Source organism: Pan paniscus, chromosome 10 (genome assembly GCF_029289425.2).
Source record: "Pan paniscus chromosome 10, NHGRI_mPanPan1-v2.0_pri, whole genome shotgun sequence".
Lineage (NCBI taxonomy): Eukaryota > Metazoa > Chordata > Mammalia > Primates > Hominidae > Pan > Pan paniscus.
The window spans coordinates 103,789,731-103,807,819 of record NC_073259.2 but is presented as its reverse complement, the minus strand read 5'-3'; the positions used below and the strand labels follow the sequence as shown (position 1 = coordinate 103,807,819).

The 18,089-nt window shown below is 36.4% G+C and overlaps 1 protein-coding gene across 2 annotated transcripts in view; it reads left to right on the top strand.

Annotated features, from left to right (window-relative positions):
* NTN4 (netrin 4) overlaps positions 1-18,089 on the top strand; it is a 132,916-nt gene that overhangs the window by 60,439 nt on the left and 54,388 nt on the right. For both annotated transcript variants that reach the window (XM_003808248.4, XM_008960329.6), the window contains exon 4: positions 16,713-16,839. In XM_003808248.4, the coding sequence (XP_003808296.1) occupies positions 16,713-16,839 (127 nt within the window). The remainder of the gene's footprint in view (positions 1-16,712; positions 16,840-18,089) is intronic.

The window sequence follows — 18,089 nt, the reverse complement described above, 5'->3', positions numbered from 1 at the left end:
GGGGAGAAGGAAGCTATATGGAAAGAGAAAAGCTGAGGTTACTGATAGATATCTGACTTCTGGTGCACAAATCGTGTCTCCACGGTATTTCATTTGTGTCTTGCCAATTTTGTAATAGCTGGAAGCATACTTCAATTTGTCCTGAAACAGTTATATTCAGTAGAAGATAAACTGTGATTTAAGTCCTTATTCTCCCTTGCAAGGGAAATTTTTAGTGACAAGACACGTAAGGTTAAAATATACACACACACATACACACACACACACACACACACACACACACACTCTCTCTCTCTCTCTCTCTCTCTCTCTTTATAGTAATTCCAGAAGATGGAAAAAAACCCACAGCCATTTCAAATAGTAAGGAAAACAAGATCTGTTGATGTTGACATTCAAAACCTTAATAATACAATTGGGACTACGATTGCATTACATCTTAGCAATGTAAATATTTTAATGGAATAAAATAGTAAATTAGTACACATATAGGGATATAAAAGGGCTGTAATATTTGTTAACTCATAAAAGATTTTTTTGTAATATGGGATTCTAATTTGGCATCTTTTTAGCTCTTTTCCTAGTCTTTAGGTAGAACAAAAATAGAGAAAATTATGGTTTCAAAAACCAAGACAAAATATATTTTAGCTTTAAGATAGCTCACATATTATAATGGAAAAAATTATTATATTTGTTATACTATTAAATATTTTATATATAATATAAACATTATGCAATTCATACAAGTAAACATGAATCAAGTGTCTTGCCTTTTAATTTTGCATCTCTAAGGGCATGTATTAGTCCGTTCTTGCACTGCTGTAAAGAAATACCTGAGACTGGGTAATTTATAAGAAAAGAGGTTTAATTGGCTCATGGTTCTGCAGGCTGTACAGGAAGCATGGCAGCATCTGCTTCTGGGGAGGCCTCAGGAAGCTTCCAATCATGGCGGAAGACAAAGCGGGAGCAAGACCCCTGACATGGCAGGAGCAGCAACAAGGGTAGGGGAGGTTCCACACACTTTTAAACAACCAGATCACTTGAGAACTCACTATCCTGAGGGCAGTGCCAAGGGGAATGGTGCTAAACCATTCCTGAGAAACAGCCCCCATGATCCAATCGCCTCCCACCAGGCCCCACCTCCAACATTGGGGATTACAGTTTGACATGAGATTTGGATGGGGACACAGATCCAAACCATATCAGGGCAACACTATCAGGCATGTAACTTAGCTGGCTCAGTGAGCTCTCAGAATTTCTGAAAGGCAGTGATTTTATTGTTTCCCAGATAAGAACCTAGTAGCCATTAAAATTAAAGAGAACACAGGATCATAGTATTTCCATAGGCTGAACAGAGGCAAAAAATCCTGTAGCCTATTTGTCTTTTAGTTCAAATTTATAACTTAATTCAATTCAACTTAACACACCAGGAATAAAAAGGAGCTTCCTCAATGTAATAAAGGTTAGAAAGGAACTTCTCAATGTAATAAAGGTCATCCATGAAAAGTCCCCTGTTAACATCATACTTAATGGTGAAAAACCAAATACTTCCTCCCATGATCAGGAATCAGACAAGGATGTCTGCTCTCACCCCTTCTATTCAATATGGTGCTGGAAGTTCTAGCCAGGGCAGTTAGGCTAGAAAAATAAGTAAAGAGCATTCAGATTAGAAAGGAAGAAGTAAGCCTATATTTATTCACAGATGATATAATCTTAGATTATAGAAAACTCTTAAGAATTCACCAAAAAACTATTACAGCTGATAAACAAGTTGTAAGATACAAGATCAACATTTCAAAAACCAATTATATTTTTATACACTGGCAATGAACAATCCAAAAATGAAATTAAGAAAATCTCATTTACAGTAGCATCAAAAAAGAATAAAATAGAGAGAAATAAACTTAACCAAATGCAGGGCATATACACTGAAAACCCTGAAACATTGTTAAAAAAATTAAAGAATACCTAAGTAAAGGGAAAGACATTTTGACTTCATGCATTAATTAGAAGGCTTAATATTATTAAAATGACAATACTCTCCAAACTGACCTATAGATTCACTGTGATATCTATCAAAATTCTAGCTGCCCTTTTTGCAGAAATGGACCAGCTGAACCTAAAATTCAGGTGGGAAAGCAAAGGACCTCAAATAGCCAAAACAACCTTGAAGAACAGCAGAGTTGGAGAACTCACACTCTCCAATTTCAAAGCTTACCTCAAATCTATAGTAATTAAAACAGTGTGGTACTGGCCAAAGGATAGGCATATAAATCAATGGGAGAGAGAGTTCAGAAATAAACTTATACATTTGTGGCCAAAATTAACAAAAATTAACCAAAATGGATCAAAAACCTAAATATAGAGCTAAAATTATAAAACTCTTATAAAGAAACATAGGTGTAGATCTTCATGACTTTGGATTAAGCAATGGTTTCTTAGATATGACACCAAAAGCACAAGCAACAAATAAAGAAAACAAATAAATTGGACATCATCAAAATGAAAAACTTTTGTGCATCAAAGGATGCTATCAAGAAACTGAAAAGACAATGCGCAGAATGGGAGTAAATACTTTAAAATCATATATTTGAAAAAGTTCTGGTATCCAGAATGTATAAAGAACTCTTACAACTCAACAACAAAACAACAAATAACCCAGTTTAATAATCAGTAAAAGATTTGAATGACTGGTCTTGAGCCACCCAAAGAAGGTATGCAAATGGCCAATAAGCACATAAAAAGACATTCAACATCATTAGTCATTAGGGAGATGCAAATCAAAATGATATTGTGATACCACTTTACATCCATGGCTATGATCAGAAAGACAAACAATAACAAGTCTTGGGGATGATATGGAAAAGTTGGAACCTTCATACATTGCTGGTAGAAATGTAAAATGCTACTGCTGCTGTGGAAAACAGTCTGGCATTTTCCCAAAAAAAAATTTTTTTTTTTGAGACAGAGTCTTGCTCTGTCTCCCAGGCTGGAGTGCAGTGGCGCAATCTCCACTCACTGCAAGCCCCGCCTCCCAGGTTCACGCCATTCTCCTACCTCAGCCTTCTGAGTAGCTGGGATTATAGGCACCTACCACCACGCCCGGCTAATTTTTGTATTTTTAGTAGAGACGGGGTTTCACCATGTTGAAGGCTGGTCTCGAACTCCTGACCTCAGGTGATCCACCCATCTTGGCCTCCCAAAGTGCTGGGATTACAGGCATGAACCATCGTGCCCAACCCTGTCAAAAATTTTAATATGGAGTTGCCATATGACCCAGCAATTCTACCCCTCAGTATATACGCAAGTGAATTGAAAACATGTCTACACAAAATCTTGTACATGAATGTTCATAGAAGCATTATTCATAGTAGCCAAAAAGTGGAGACAACTCAAATGTCCATCACTTGATGAATGGATAAACTATGGTATGTCTATACGATGGACTATTATCCAGCCATAAAAAAGAATGAAATACCGATACACGTTATAATTTGGATAAACCTTGAAAATGCTGTGCTAAGTGAAACCCAGACACAAAAGCCCACATATTGTATTATTCCTTTTATATGAAATCCCCAGAATAGACAAATCCATAAAGATAAAATAGGTTGGTGATTGGCAGGTACCAGCAATTAAGGGGGAATGAGAAGTGACTGCCTAGTGAGCATGAGATTTCTTTTTGGAGTGGTGAAAATGCCATGGAATTAGATGGTGGTAATGATTGTACAACATTTTGAATATACTGAAACCACTGAAATGTACACTAGAATGGTTAAAAATAGTGAATTTTATGTTACGTGAATGTTATCTCAGTTAGAAAAAAATCAATAGCTTAAAAAAAAACCCAAACAAAAACAGAAAAACAAACATGGTGGGTTATACAGGAATTTTACAGAATAAATATATTTCTTTTCAAGACCAGTCATTAAACTGACTGATTTCAAAAGCAATAGCTTTTGGATGGATGAGTATTGAAGAAAACCAATTCTTTCAATAGCTGTGGCTGTTGTTTCTGGCCATGTACAGATAGTCACAGATTTCTGAATGGCTCTGTATTCTGATAGAGTTTCTAAACAAGCATAACTTTTTAATAAACCAGTATTCCACCTTCATTTTTCATATGCGCATACTCAATAATGAAGACTGTGTTTTACAAGATTCACCTAGAAGCAATTTCCCGATATGAAAAGAAGCATCTGAATGAATTAACAACAAAAAACAATGGAAGACAACATGCCCTAGTAACTGACTTCTTGTACTACAATCAGGGGCTCATTTATCTTAAACATGTCAACTTTTGTAATACCCTGTGCCCTGTATAGAATACTGAGTGACAATCAGACAGTGCTGTCAAGAAAGAAGGGAAACAGCAGGAAACATGAACTAGACTGGATCTTTAAAAAAAAATCTTTGTAAGAGAATGCATAGTAGCCCGTGACAAGAAATTTTTTTCCTTTAAAACAACCAGAAACTATGCAAACACATTGAGCAAATGAATCTTACTGGGTGAAAAGTACTTAATAATCCTTACAGCATTTCTAATAGAATTTACCTGGCCCCCAACTAATTATAACAACTCTTCTAAATCCTAGAAGACAGTGAATAAAACCCTACAACACCTTCCTTCATTCTCAAACACTACTTGACAGATAAGTTGCTTACAAAATGAGTTCTACTTGTTTTTTGCTTTCACGCAGTTTCCCAGGTTCTTGCCTAATAGTTGTATTAAGAGTTTAAATGGCTTACTAGAAGTTATATATTGTTAATTCTATTTTTGCTGCCTCTTTCTAAAATTATTAAAATTAAATAGGTACTAAGAAACTGAAATCGATGTAATCCCCTTTTCCCTCCAAGAGATTCTATTATAAGAAGTTATTTTAGGTGTTTGTGGGAAGCAAAAAAAAAAAAAAAAAAAAAAAATCCTCCTGATGACATCACTGTTCTAAGATGGAACTTCTAATATTTTAGGAATCTCTTGGGAGTTCTGTTCCCTATTCTGTCATTGATTTGCTTTCTGACCTTGGGAAAGTTTAAGTATAAAAAGACAAGTGCAAAGGAAAGTTATGAAAACAAGACTGAGATCAAATGAAGAACAAAGATGGAGTAGGTAGAATGACTATGTAGCTACTGTCTTAGTAACTGAGCATAGTGACCTAGTAGCAATTTGGCTTGAAAGAAATTTCAAATTACTTGGCTGTGTATTGAGATAGTTTCCCATATAGTATTATAGAAAAGTCTGTCTATAGACAGGAATTACAGCAAAAATCTAGTATTTTTGTTGTAATACTTGTTGATCATCTTTTGCTCTATATTTGCAGCTGAACAAACTATAGCTGTTATAAAGGAGAAAAGGAGCCAATTTGATATTCTAATGCAATGAAGTCTTAGATATATTGAAATAAATGTCTTAAAATCAGAGTGCCTTACTTTATTGCCATTGTATACATGCAAATCTGCAGCCAAGTTAAGCCCATACACCAGCTCAGTTCACTTGTAGGATCTAGTCAAGTAAATATCCCTGTTGGACAGAAATCATTTTTAAAAGGCCAGTAGTCAGAAATAATTTTTAAAACCTATTGGAAACAAAGAATAAGAAACAGTTCTATAGAGTGGAGTAATGATGGAAAAAATCTCATAATTGGTAACAGTATGATCTTATCTAAATGTAATCTTCTTAAGCCTCCTGGGCATTACAATTCTTAGTCTAATGCTATTTGCATTTTTATGGCAGAAATATTTATTACAGTCCCCAGAGGGAAGATAAAGTGCATGATGATACTGAAAAGAGGAAGCTAGTAGAATTAATCTTGTGAAAATATGAGGCATTCCAACCCCACTATACAAAACATGTTAAAATTCCATTTTTAGAAGTAAATCCTCAAGTATTCTTGATTTAAAAAAAAAACTTTAGGTAACATGTGAAGGGTAAGAAATGGTAGTGTTAAAAAATAACTTTGTAAAAAGAAAGGTCATGACTCTCATATATATATAAAACGAACATGAGTCAAAGATGTATTTAACTCATTAATGAATGACAGGCCAGTAAGACATTACAAACAGTTCAAAGGAAAATTCAAAGAATCACACATATATAGGCAAATAAAGAATGCTGAAATAGGCCAGGCACAGTGGCTCATGCCTGTAATCCCAGCACTTTGAGAGGCTGAGGCGTGCGGATCACCTGAGGTAAGGAGTTTGAGACCAGCCTGGCCAGCGTGGCGAAACCCCATCTCTATTAAAAATACAAAAATTAGCCGGGTGTGGTGGCGCCTGTAATCCCAGTTACTCAGGAGGCTGAAGCAGGAGAATCGCTTGAACCCGGGAGGCAGAGGTTGCAGTGAACCAAGATAGTGCCACTGTACTCCAGCTTGGGCAACAGAGTAAGACTGTGTCTCAAAAAAAAATAATGCTGAAATGTATTTACAAATAGATGCAAAACAAGTCAATATGAAGGGCAATGATCAATTGCATTCTACCAGACACAACTGATTTGCATTTCTATGGACAGAAATTATTTGCATTATTAATCATTTCCTACAACTTACAGAGTTGTAAAATAGCTGAATGATGATAAAAGGCCAAGAAAACCTAGCAAGGGTGTGCTGCGGTAACACACTTGGTAATCTCTTGGTGGGGGGCACAGGGATTGGATTTCAGAGTCTTTCACTATTTTTCCCCGACAGCAGGAAAGGTAATTTTGGAAGTAAGGTTTCCCAAAAGATGCTATATTTGAACCTAAAGTCCACAGTTATAAATAAAGATAGTCTATCGCTGGCCTCACAAAAGAGAGATTTGTTTTGTTCTAGGAAATCATTATTCTGAAGAGTAAGAGAGACTCCTACCTAAAATTACTCAGCCCAAATTTAAACTGTACTGCTCACTTGCAAAAAATACTCTTGAGCCAATTATATAGTTTTAAAACAATGGATTTTTTTTTTTTTTTTTTTTGAGACAGAGTCTCACTCTGTCACCCAGGCTGGAGTGCAGTGGCACGATCTTGGCTCACTGCAACCTCTGCCTTCCGGGTTCAAGTGATTCTCCTGCCTCAGCCTCCCAAGTAACTGGAATTACAGCACACACCACCATGCCCAGCTAATTTTATTATTTTTCGTGGAGACAGAGTTTCACTATGCTGGCCAGGCCGGTCTCGAAATCCTGACCTCAAGTGATCTGCCCGCCTTGGCCTCCCAAAGTGCTGGGATTACAGGCATGAGCCACAGCACCTGGCCTAAAATAATGGAAATATTTTAAAACCTTCTTTCACTTGGCTTTTTAAGTGAGGTTTTTGTTTTGTTTTTCGAGACAAGGTCTGGCTCTGGCCCAGGCTGGATTGCAGTGGCACAGTCTCGGCTCATTACAACCTCTGCCTCCCAGGCTCAAGGGATCCTCAACCTCAGCCTCCCGAGTAGCTGGGACTATAGGTGTTCACCAGCACACCCGGGTAATTTTTGTATTTTTTGTAGAGATGAGGTATTGCCATGTTGCCGAGGCTGGTCTCCAATTTATGAGTGGAAGCCATCCACCCTCCATGGCCTCCCAAAGTGCTGAGATTACAGGTGTGAGCCACCACGCCCAGCCTAAGTGAGGTTATGTTATCAACACTATTTTTAAACTCAAACGTGTTTTGTGATTTATTTGAAAAGGCCAAGCTGCGCTTTTCTCTGCCCTTGAGCAGTTTCTGCCTTCCTTCCTGCAGATGGGTGGGTTTGGGGGTTTGTTTTTGCTTTATTTCATTTTTGGCTAATCATCTAATTTTTACAAAAGTGGCCATGCTATATAGAGAAAGATAAACCACAAAACTTGACTTTAGGTCTTAGTTCTAGCTGTAATACTACCAAAAAAAAAAAAAGAGATCTACTGAATCACAACTTTAAGCAGTCTTGGAATCAGTGCCCACCGTGTATATATATATATATATATTATATATATTTTATATATATATTATATATATTATATATATTTTATATATATATTATATATATTATATATAATATATAATATATATTTTATATATATATTATATATATTTTATATATATTATATATAATAATATATAGATGTATACAGATGTGGCCAATGTACACAGATGGGGTCGCATTTGGAAATTTGTGTGTGAGTGTGTGTGTGCACGCACGTGTGCATGCACATGCACACTTGCACTTCTGAATACTCTTCAACTCCTGATTTCTTGTGGTAAGTAGCATATGCCATGGCACAGATGAACTTGGACTTAGATAAATAATTCAAAGCTTTGGGGCATATAAAATTTTGTACATGAAAAAATGGAAGTAAGCCAGCAACCTCAATTTAAAAATTTACCTAAATCATTCGGTTATGCACAGTGTACTTCTTATTCTTCATAACTAGATTTAAACTGACTAGAAGTCATCACACTACCTATTACCATTCTTACCAGATCGTATCTAATAGGGATGGTAAATAACATAAAGGAGGTGCTATCCACAAAGAGCAAATCTTTAATTAGAGTTTATTTACATTCCTGCTGTCATCTCTGTTTGTAAATGTATTCAAAGGAGTTCCTAATAAGGACTTGTTGAGGCTTGCAGTGGCCTGGAAATTCCCCTAGAAGGCATCAGAATCTCCAGTGCGCAGATAGAAAGGTTTTACATAGAACCAGTGAAGATCAAAAAGTATTCTCTACCCTTACTTGCCTGAACTTTATGCCAGGTGTGGGAAATTGGGGCCAGTCTCCCTGTATTCACCTGTCTTCAAAACTGCTTGGCTTCTTCCAGAGGAATAGAACCGATAATCCATTCAAGCACAGAACACTCATGAAGTGGCTCACCATGAGTCCAAACCAGACTCTGTCCTGGACAGCTCTTACTTAAAGGACAAGTTTTGGGAGGACACACCAATTTTATTTATAAAAGTGTCATCCCGCAGAGACTTGGCCAAAGTGGACCCCTGAAAATCCTTCTGCCGAGGGTCTTACAATGGCATAGTTTAGGGGTTAAGATGAGGATGCTAGAGTGAGACTGCTGGAGTTCAGGTAGCTTTACCACTTATTGGCTTTGTGGCCTTGGGCCGATTACTTAAACTCTTTGGGCCTTTGTTTTCTCCTTTGTGAAACTGGGCAATAATAGTTATACCTACTGTATGGGGTTTTCGTGTGAAGGAATTGAGTTAACATTTATACAATGCCTAGAACGGTGCCTGGGTATATAGTAAGAGCTACTCAGTGTTAGTTACTATTACTATTGTTGTTGTTATTTATCATCAGGTCCATAACTGACCCACATTCCTTGAGCTTACAATAGATCTCCAGGAGATGACCACTACGCATGAGGACATATTTATCAACATGCCTTGCCCAGGTATAAACCTGTATACCCCTTATAGGAAGCAATCTGGACAAAGCTAAATGTGACAAGTGAAATTATCTCATTCCCACTTCAAATGCATAATTATCACCCTGCCTTCTTGGCAGTTTTAAAAATGAGACTAAGCTCGGTAACTTGAGTTCTCAAGGCTTCATAATATATATATTCCCTGAATGAAAAAAAAATACACGTTTATTGGAAACCCATTGTATGTCAGTTACCAGGGATTCAAAGACATTTAAGCCACTGTTTGTTCCCTGCAAGGTCTTACAATCTAGTAGAGAGAGGTGGATAATGTATGATTCCCATGCTGTACACTAAATGCCGTTTTCTTAGGGAATTTGCATTGGCTCCATTCATGGTTTTTTCAGGTCTGTCCATCAGAGCAAGGTCTTGGCAAATTAGTGAAGTAGGCACAGTTTGTTTTTGGCTCCTCTCTCCCCTTAAGACATTCCCTTTCCCTCCTCCGGGAAGTCCCAGTTCTAGGATTGAAAATATAATTATAATCTCTGCTGACATGTTTTTGCTAATAATATAAGGATTTGCCCCTCCTGAGGGTAAGTGCATTTTTGTAAGGAGGTCTTGAACCTAAAACATCATTCTAGAGCTAAAGGAATGAATTTCTACAGAAAGAATTTCAGGTTACAGCTTAGCTGGGGGAAATGAAGCCTTAAGTACTGGTTAATTTTTATTCTTTAATTATAATTGTTTTTACCCTATGCCTATCTTTATTTTATTGCCCATGCTTTTTTATGAGTGGGTTTCCTCTAGTGTTCAACTATAGACAAAGAATAAGCAGTAAAGCTTTTCATTTCTACTTGCATTTTTACTACTTATATTATTGGGCAAGGGTTTGAAACACTCAGCCTTCAACCTATTTTGCCCCATTCTGACAGTAGGTTTCAGGCCTCCTTTTCACCAAACTCAATTATTATGCTTGATATTCACCATAGAACTTCTACTTCTTCTGTTAAATTAAAACATGCAAACCTTTAATGGGAAAGGGCATATTTTATTCGTTAATGAAAAAACATGTTTTTATCACAATGCTTTCTATTCAAAGGTTGTGTTTTAGCATTTGTTGTGCATGTTTTTGCCCTGAATAAGAGCAGCAGGTTCTAACAGGCTAGCCCATTATTAGAATTTATTTCTTTTCATGAATAACAAGTTCATTATTTTAGAAGTTTAATCCTTTTCTCTAAAAGGGGCATACTATCTCTTTAGAAATTAATCAGTTTTTGCCTTCACATTTGGTCTTCAATTGCTGTATAGCATTGTTTCACTCTCTAAATTATGTGTCATAGCTATAGAGGTCCATGAATTGCTGCAGCTGTCGTTAAGGGGGCATTTTTCTATGGTCCATAGAATAAGCACTGTTTGTATCCTCTTTTCACAAACATTTTTTTAAAGTTCCCATGATGGTCTAAGAGAAGATTCATTTTCAATTGGAATTAAAATTTGCATGGTAACAAATTGAAATAAAATCATGTATATAAGTAATAATGACACAGTAGCACAAGGAAGTTACTCAACTGATGAAATTCAAAGATTTCTGTGTACTTTGCTCTAAAACAAATCTTTTTTTCATTAACTTTCATTATAATTTTTAGTAGGACATGATCAACAAGAGACTCAAACAATAGTTGTTCCTTTCTTTCGTGGAAAGCAATTGGGAAGCAAATTTTATCAGACATTCCTAGAATAATTTAGTTAATGTAAGTCCTTCAAAGCATTAACCAGGTGGATTTTCTGCTTTTGTAATTCCATTATGGTCAACGTCTGTGGTAAACATCACTGGAGATAAAGTACATCTTTATTTGGGAGGAGGAACTAGAATAACATTTAGTCCAAGAGTACTGTAGTCACAAGCAATGGGAAACATGCAGTAGAGAGAGAAGAAAGCTGAAGGAGAGAAATAAAAAAGGATCGTATTTATTTTCATTTAAGTATAGTCAATATAGATGAATGAAAGTCTGTCTTCAGAGACTATTAATATTTATTTACTTTTCCATTTGTGTCACATTGGGTAGTTGCTGCAGGAAAGAGGAAATACTCTCTTAGCTCTTCCTCGTTTGATTTTCAGATGATTCCAGGAATGTTCTGCATTGGTGAAGTGGCAACAGGATCCAGCTATATGTCATTTAAGCCTAATCTGGGGGCTCAAAAAGGATTTTGGGTAGTTCCTGCAACCAAATAGTATTTACAATACAGAGAAACAGGCCTTGAAATCATAGAACCTTAAGACTAGAAGCAACCTAAAAGTTGTTTAAGCCAATCTTCCATGTTTAAATATTCTACAACAATCTTGGTAAGCATCCATCCCATATGCTTGATGCTGTCAATGAACAGCTTCCCACAACCTCCTGGCTGGTCAGTTTCAAACTCAACCACATGATTGCTGACTACTGAAAGCGTTCTGCCCCAAAAGGAAGGACAATGAAAAAGCAGCTTTTCTAGGCAAGTCCCGTGTATCTTCCAGTTATGAATCTAAAAGATAATAATTTCCCCATTTCACGTCCCCCTGACCTAAATTCTTATGTCTCTTGCCTCAAATATGAGGAAATAATATTTTCTCTTCCATGCCTATTTGGCTTTAATATATGATATTATCACCAAAGTAAACAGCTCTTAACGAGCATGCTGTTCCAGTAATTCCTTGACTGACTGGTTCAATGTGTGTATGAGTCCCTTCCTGTAAGATAAATGTGCTAAAAATGACTGGCAAGTGCGTTAATATTAGTAGCAAATAAACTCAATTAAATACGAGTGTGAAAACTTTTGACATTGGCAGAGAAGAGTATTCTTAGCATAACAGGGAAGTTTATGGAAATCATAGAATATCCAAAATTCTATTCACCTCTTGGGTCATTAGAAGTTGTAGTTTTGCTGTTAAGGTAAATTACTCATTTTTTAATTAGATAACTAGACACTGCTTTTCTTCAACTAAACCTTAAATACATAATCCCATTTTCCTGCTCCTTATCTAGTTCATGTTTGTATACCAAACAAGAGCTATGTTTAACCTATTACTAAAGTTTCCTTTTTCTGTTTTTTTTTTTTTTCAATGAAGACCTAGTTTTACTTGCACATTTTTCACGAGCATCAAATAGTGGATGATCTTTCAAGCTTGAACAGCAACAGTTGTATTGCTGAGGAAGGATTTCTTGTTTCAAATTGTCTAGGTAATGATTTACAGCTATTTTTGGTAATTCTCAAAATGACAGCTCCTTGAATTTTTCTGTATGCAGAAAAATTTGCTGGGCTAGCATCTTTCAGACCCCGGGAGGTTCATCCCAATCCTTGGCATGTGGGATCAAGGGAATGCTCTGAAATCCTCGCTGTAGAGGGAATTGACCTGTCCAACATTATCTTGTGATACATGTGAATGTTTGATGAGGTAACTCTAAATATCTGCGGACTCCTGAGGCCTGAGATTTGTGGCAGGATGAACCCATGTGTTGGGTGATATTATGTATAGGCCTTAGGCCTTCCAAGACCAAACCTGATAAGTTGAACCTATGATGATGGTTGAGCTCCTTTGAAGAGGACTCACAGTACTTTGCAGCATCTTGCTTCATACGGTATTCAATAAACGGTTGCTAAAAAGTGGAAAAGAGGGCCAGGCATAGGGGCTCATGCCTGTGATCCCAACCCTTTAGGAGGCTGAGGTGGGAGGATCACTTGAGCCTAGGAATTGGAGACCAGCCTGGGCAATGTAGTGAAACCCTATCTTTACAAAAAATACAAAAATTAGCTGGGCATGGTGACATGTGCCTGTTGTCCAAGCTACTCGGGAGACTCAGATGGGAGGATCACTTCCGCCTGGGAATTCAAGGTCTCAGTGATCTGTGATCACACCATTACACTTCAGCCTGAGCAACAAAGCAAGACCCTGTCTCTAAAAAAAATTAAAAATAAATAAGTAAAATTAAAAAATGGAGAGGATGCAAAAAAACTACATAAGAATTAACATGCTGATGTAACTGGAAAATCAGGAAAAAGAAATTAACAACCTTTTCAACTTCTGAATATTTTCAGAAAATACATGTGGGTGCCACTGGTTATTGTAAGGCATGAGCTGGGGGGAAAGCTGGAGAAGAAACCATAAAAGGAGAAAGGGAAGAAAGAACATAACAGGCAAGATAGGAGAGAGATAGAAATAATTTTTTTAAAAAAGAAGAAAAGAAAGTATATTTAATATATCTTTCACATCATTTCCTTACTCAAAAATCTTCAATGGATCTGCATTGCTTACAGGATAAATTTCAGCCTCTTTAAGCTAATGTTTAGTGTGTTCTGTGATCTGGATTGAACCTACCTCTCGAACACATACCTCTGGTTTATTTATTGACTGTCCCTGACTATTCCTTTAGGGTTTTTATATTCTTGTCTTTGCTCCCTAAGGAAAATCCCATGTACCCTTCAGGACACAGACTCAGGGACTACACTTAGAAGTTTTATACAGACAGCACTAATTGACTTTGTTTTTTATCATATTTACTTTACACCCCTTAACATTTTCCCTAATGCCCTCCTTAGATAGAACTCCCTTAACAGCGGAACTCTGACTCCAATTCTATCAGATTATTTATGTGTTTTTAATATATGTTTTGCTTTTTTGTGTGTGGGTTTTTTTTTTTTGACATGTAGGATTTAGATAATTACAAAACTGTTTTTCCTACTAGTCTCCATTGTGCTACTTCTGCCAGCTACATAAGGATGTCTTCATCTTACTAAATTCTTCAGCCTCGGAAGATTTTTCCTACACAGTCATTTTTTCAAAGACTCTCTTTTCTTTGAAATCAGCATTTAGTACTACAAGTAAAACAAAGAATCATCAACTTTTCCTGAGAGCTTTTACAGAAATTTGCCACATAGAAGTTATTTGATTGGCAAGAGTTTATATTTTTTCATGATGAGAGAGAACACTGAATTTAAAATGCTCAATAAAAGTAATATGTCTGAGGCACCTCTACTTCATATATTTTATAATAAAAAAATGGATAGGAAAAATCAGATACCCAGGAGCTAGGATGAAAAAAATCTCATTTTTATAGAGCAGTAGAAGTTGAATTCCTGCAGCTCTCAAAATTTAAGTGCAGATTTGTCTTTAGAGCTTGCCTGGATGTGTGAATGGAGATTTGTAGTGAACCCTTATAATTCCATGGAATTTTGATATATAAACATTTCATATCAGAGAGAAGGCCAAGAAGGTAGATTATTATAACTCAATTCATACTTGGGGATTCCAAGACCAAAACCAGTGAATTGAATCTATAGTATTAGTTGCATTTCTATAAAGAAAATTAACAAAAAATTTTGCAACATCATCTTTTTTTCAAGGAGCCAATTTACCCTATTTTTTAAAAATCTATATACTCACTAATCCCTGAGAATTAAAAGAACTTCTATAATTTTCATGAAGCATGAGAACCTTACATGACAATACACTGAAATGAAATTTAGCAAGATGGCCACCAACATATTGCTTATGAAATTTTCTAGCTAACTCTTAGGCGTCATGTTCACTCACACGCAGCCCGAAGTCCTCTAAGCCCTGTGTGTAACTCCTGAACTTGGACATTATGTGAGCATAAGGCCCATAGCAGTCATATAGCACACTCGGATAATTGCACAGGCCACTTGCAGAGTGCGTCCACCAGTGGTAGGAAAGTATTAAAAGAAAGAAGGTCCTGGATGAGATGACACAAGTTACTTGAGTGTTATCTTAGGTCAAGCAGTAGTATATCAGTGTATCGGTGTGGCTGTTTTCAGGTTTGTTGAACTTTACCTTAGGGACTCATTTTGGTTTGGCCACTCTGAGCACATGTCATTTTTAGTAATTCATTTTTTGTCACAATCAAAATATTTTAGATGCATTGAAATAAACTTTGCTCACAGATTCTCCTTACACCTTGGTTCATTTTGTTTCCTTTTCCTGAAAAGTTTCTTCCCTTCTGTCTGTTAAAAATGCCACCCATGTGTCAAGGGCCAGCTCCAATCTCCACCTTTCTCATAAAGCCCTCCACAGCTGTCAGCCTGTGGTGATTTCTGCATCTTTTGAACGCCAGCATTATTTTGCTTCTTAAGTATTTGTTTATTGTCTTGTTTATCTGTTATTTTCTTCTATGTAACTCTTTTTTCTCCAGCTATTATACATTTTATCTTTCTTAAAGACAGGAAAGTTTTCTAATACTTTGTGTACCAAACATGGCCTAGCATAGTGACTCTCCCTTGTAGGTACCCATTAAATATTTGTTGACTAGTTGATATAATTTGTTACCTTTATGTTACCTTTAACACTGTTTCTCAAGGAAAAAATATAAAACCTCTTAGATCCACACTTATGAACCCCATTCTGAGCTACTTTGCAAACCTTTCCTTTGTACAGTCATGACATCATGTAAATAAATAATCTTGGTGCTGGAATGCATCTTGGTTGAAATTCATTGCAAGTCTCAGTTATCAGGAGATAGTTCAGATGATTCCAAATATTAATTTTTAGAAGTTATCAGTGAAATAATACAAAAAATATTAAAATTCCCATGTTTCTAAGAATTCTACTGAAGTATTTCTCTCTGGGAGAAATACTATTTTAATAAACCCTATATTACTCTGAACTATGGGGAGGAAAAAAAAATGCCCAGTCATTAGGACAAACTGTATTCAAAGCCCTAACAATGCACATATTTTCAATATTACTTCTAGAAAATACATTCAAAGGAAATAATTAAAGATGCACTCAAATACTTAGCTACAATGATATTCATTATAGCATTGAATATAATATATACATACATTTAAAAACCTAAATTACAATAAAATAGGTGGTCAGATAATTGTACATCATACGGGGTGCCATTAGAGTGTGTATTATATGAGAATATTTAACAAAATGGAAAGATATTCACAATATATTATGTGAAAAAGATTGTAAATATAATTTTTTTTAAGTACTGGAATTATATGCTCCAAATGTTGATATTAATGTCATTTTGCAATGAGATTATGGATTTCTAAACTTTCTAGAATGGAGGTATGTTACTTTTGCATAAAGAATTTTTAAAAATTAAAGATATTAAAAACTTAGCCAGTACTTTAGAATTCAAGTGTTTGCTCAGCCAGTACCTTAGAATTGCTCTATAGGGTCATATACCCTTCAGCCAAGAAACTATATTACTTAATCTTTTGAATTTTTCAAAAGATGATAAGACAAACTAAAGAAAGCATCTCTCCTCTTGATGGCTAACTTCTTCAGGAAAGTGAATGAACATCTTATGACTAAAGCCAGTCCATGAGATGAGATTGTGGGAAGCATGTTCTTCTTCGGCGACATTTGTGCTCATAGTTCTCACTTGATGTTGCTTGTAGGTCCATGGGAAGTGTATGTGTAAGCACAACACAGCAGGCAGCCACTGCCAGCACTGTGCCCCGTTATACAATGACCGGCCATGGGAGGCAGCTGATGGCAAAACGGGGGCTCCCAACGAGTGCAGAAGTAAGTAACAAGCCCACGATACTCAAAAGCTTTCTTTGTAAAGTCAACGCATCTGTGGACTCCTTGTTGTCTCTAGAAACACAACACAAAGTGGTGGATGACAAACACTAGACCCTACACAAACATAGCCATATCACTGCCCACTGAGGCTTCAGTCACTGAAAACAGTTGCCGTTCATTACATTGCCAATGTGACTGTTTTGCCAAGAATATGTTGCCTATTTGCTTGGATACTTGGTGGGAGCTAAGAACTCTTTTATGATTTGACATAATAAAAACAGGAGGATGGCTCACACCTGTAATTTCAGCACTTTGGGAGGCCAAGGCGGGTGGATCACTTGAGACCAGGAGTTCAAGACCAGCCTGGCCAACATGGTGAAATCCCATCTCTACTAAAAATACAAAAAAAAAAAAAAAAAAAAAAAGAAAGAAAGAAAAAAAAAAATTAGCCAGGCATGGTGGCGTGCACCTGTAAGCCCAGCTACTTGGGAGGCTGAGGCACAAGAATCACTTGAAACCGGGAGGTGAAGGTTGCAGTGAGCCGAGATCATGCCACTGAACTCCAGCCTGGGTGACAGAGGGAAACTCTGTCTCTAAATAAATAAGTAAATACATGAGTAGACACAAGAACATCTGATTCTGTTGTACTCTCATTGCTGAGATGGTGAATTATAAACATGAAAATAGCTATGTTGAATTCAGTTCTCAAAACTACCCAATAAAGCAGGTGGTGTTAATCCCATTATAGAGATCAGGAAACTGAGGCTCAGTAAGATTAAGTGATTTGCCAAAGTTAGTAAATGATAGTGGGGACTTGATCCCAAGTTTCAAGACTCCACATTAGGTACTTTTTCCCATAGTACCACATTGCCTTTTTTTTTCACTTTATGATGCTTGAAATGAAAGATTAGATTTGAAATTAAGCCAGTAAGTTAAGAATGAGATTTCTCTACGAGGACTAACTAACTTGAGGTTTGAGGCTGGAGATTAAATAGGAAGGTTAAAATATGGGAACATGAGCCATTTTTTTCTTTGCAATTTAAAATGTTCAGAGAAATGCGCATGCCCATCACAATGTTAACGCTCACAAACCTCTCTTTTACAAGAATTTAAAAGCGGGTTCTGTGGGTAAAACTGTGAGAAGTCTCTTCCCATACGTAATTTGGAGTCATAACTGATTTGTTTTTGTTTCTAGGAAATGTAAAGGATTTCCTGTAAGAATCAATCTTAAATTATCTTGTAATATACTT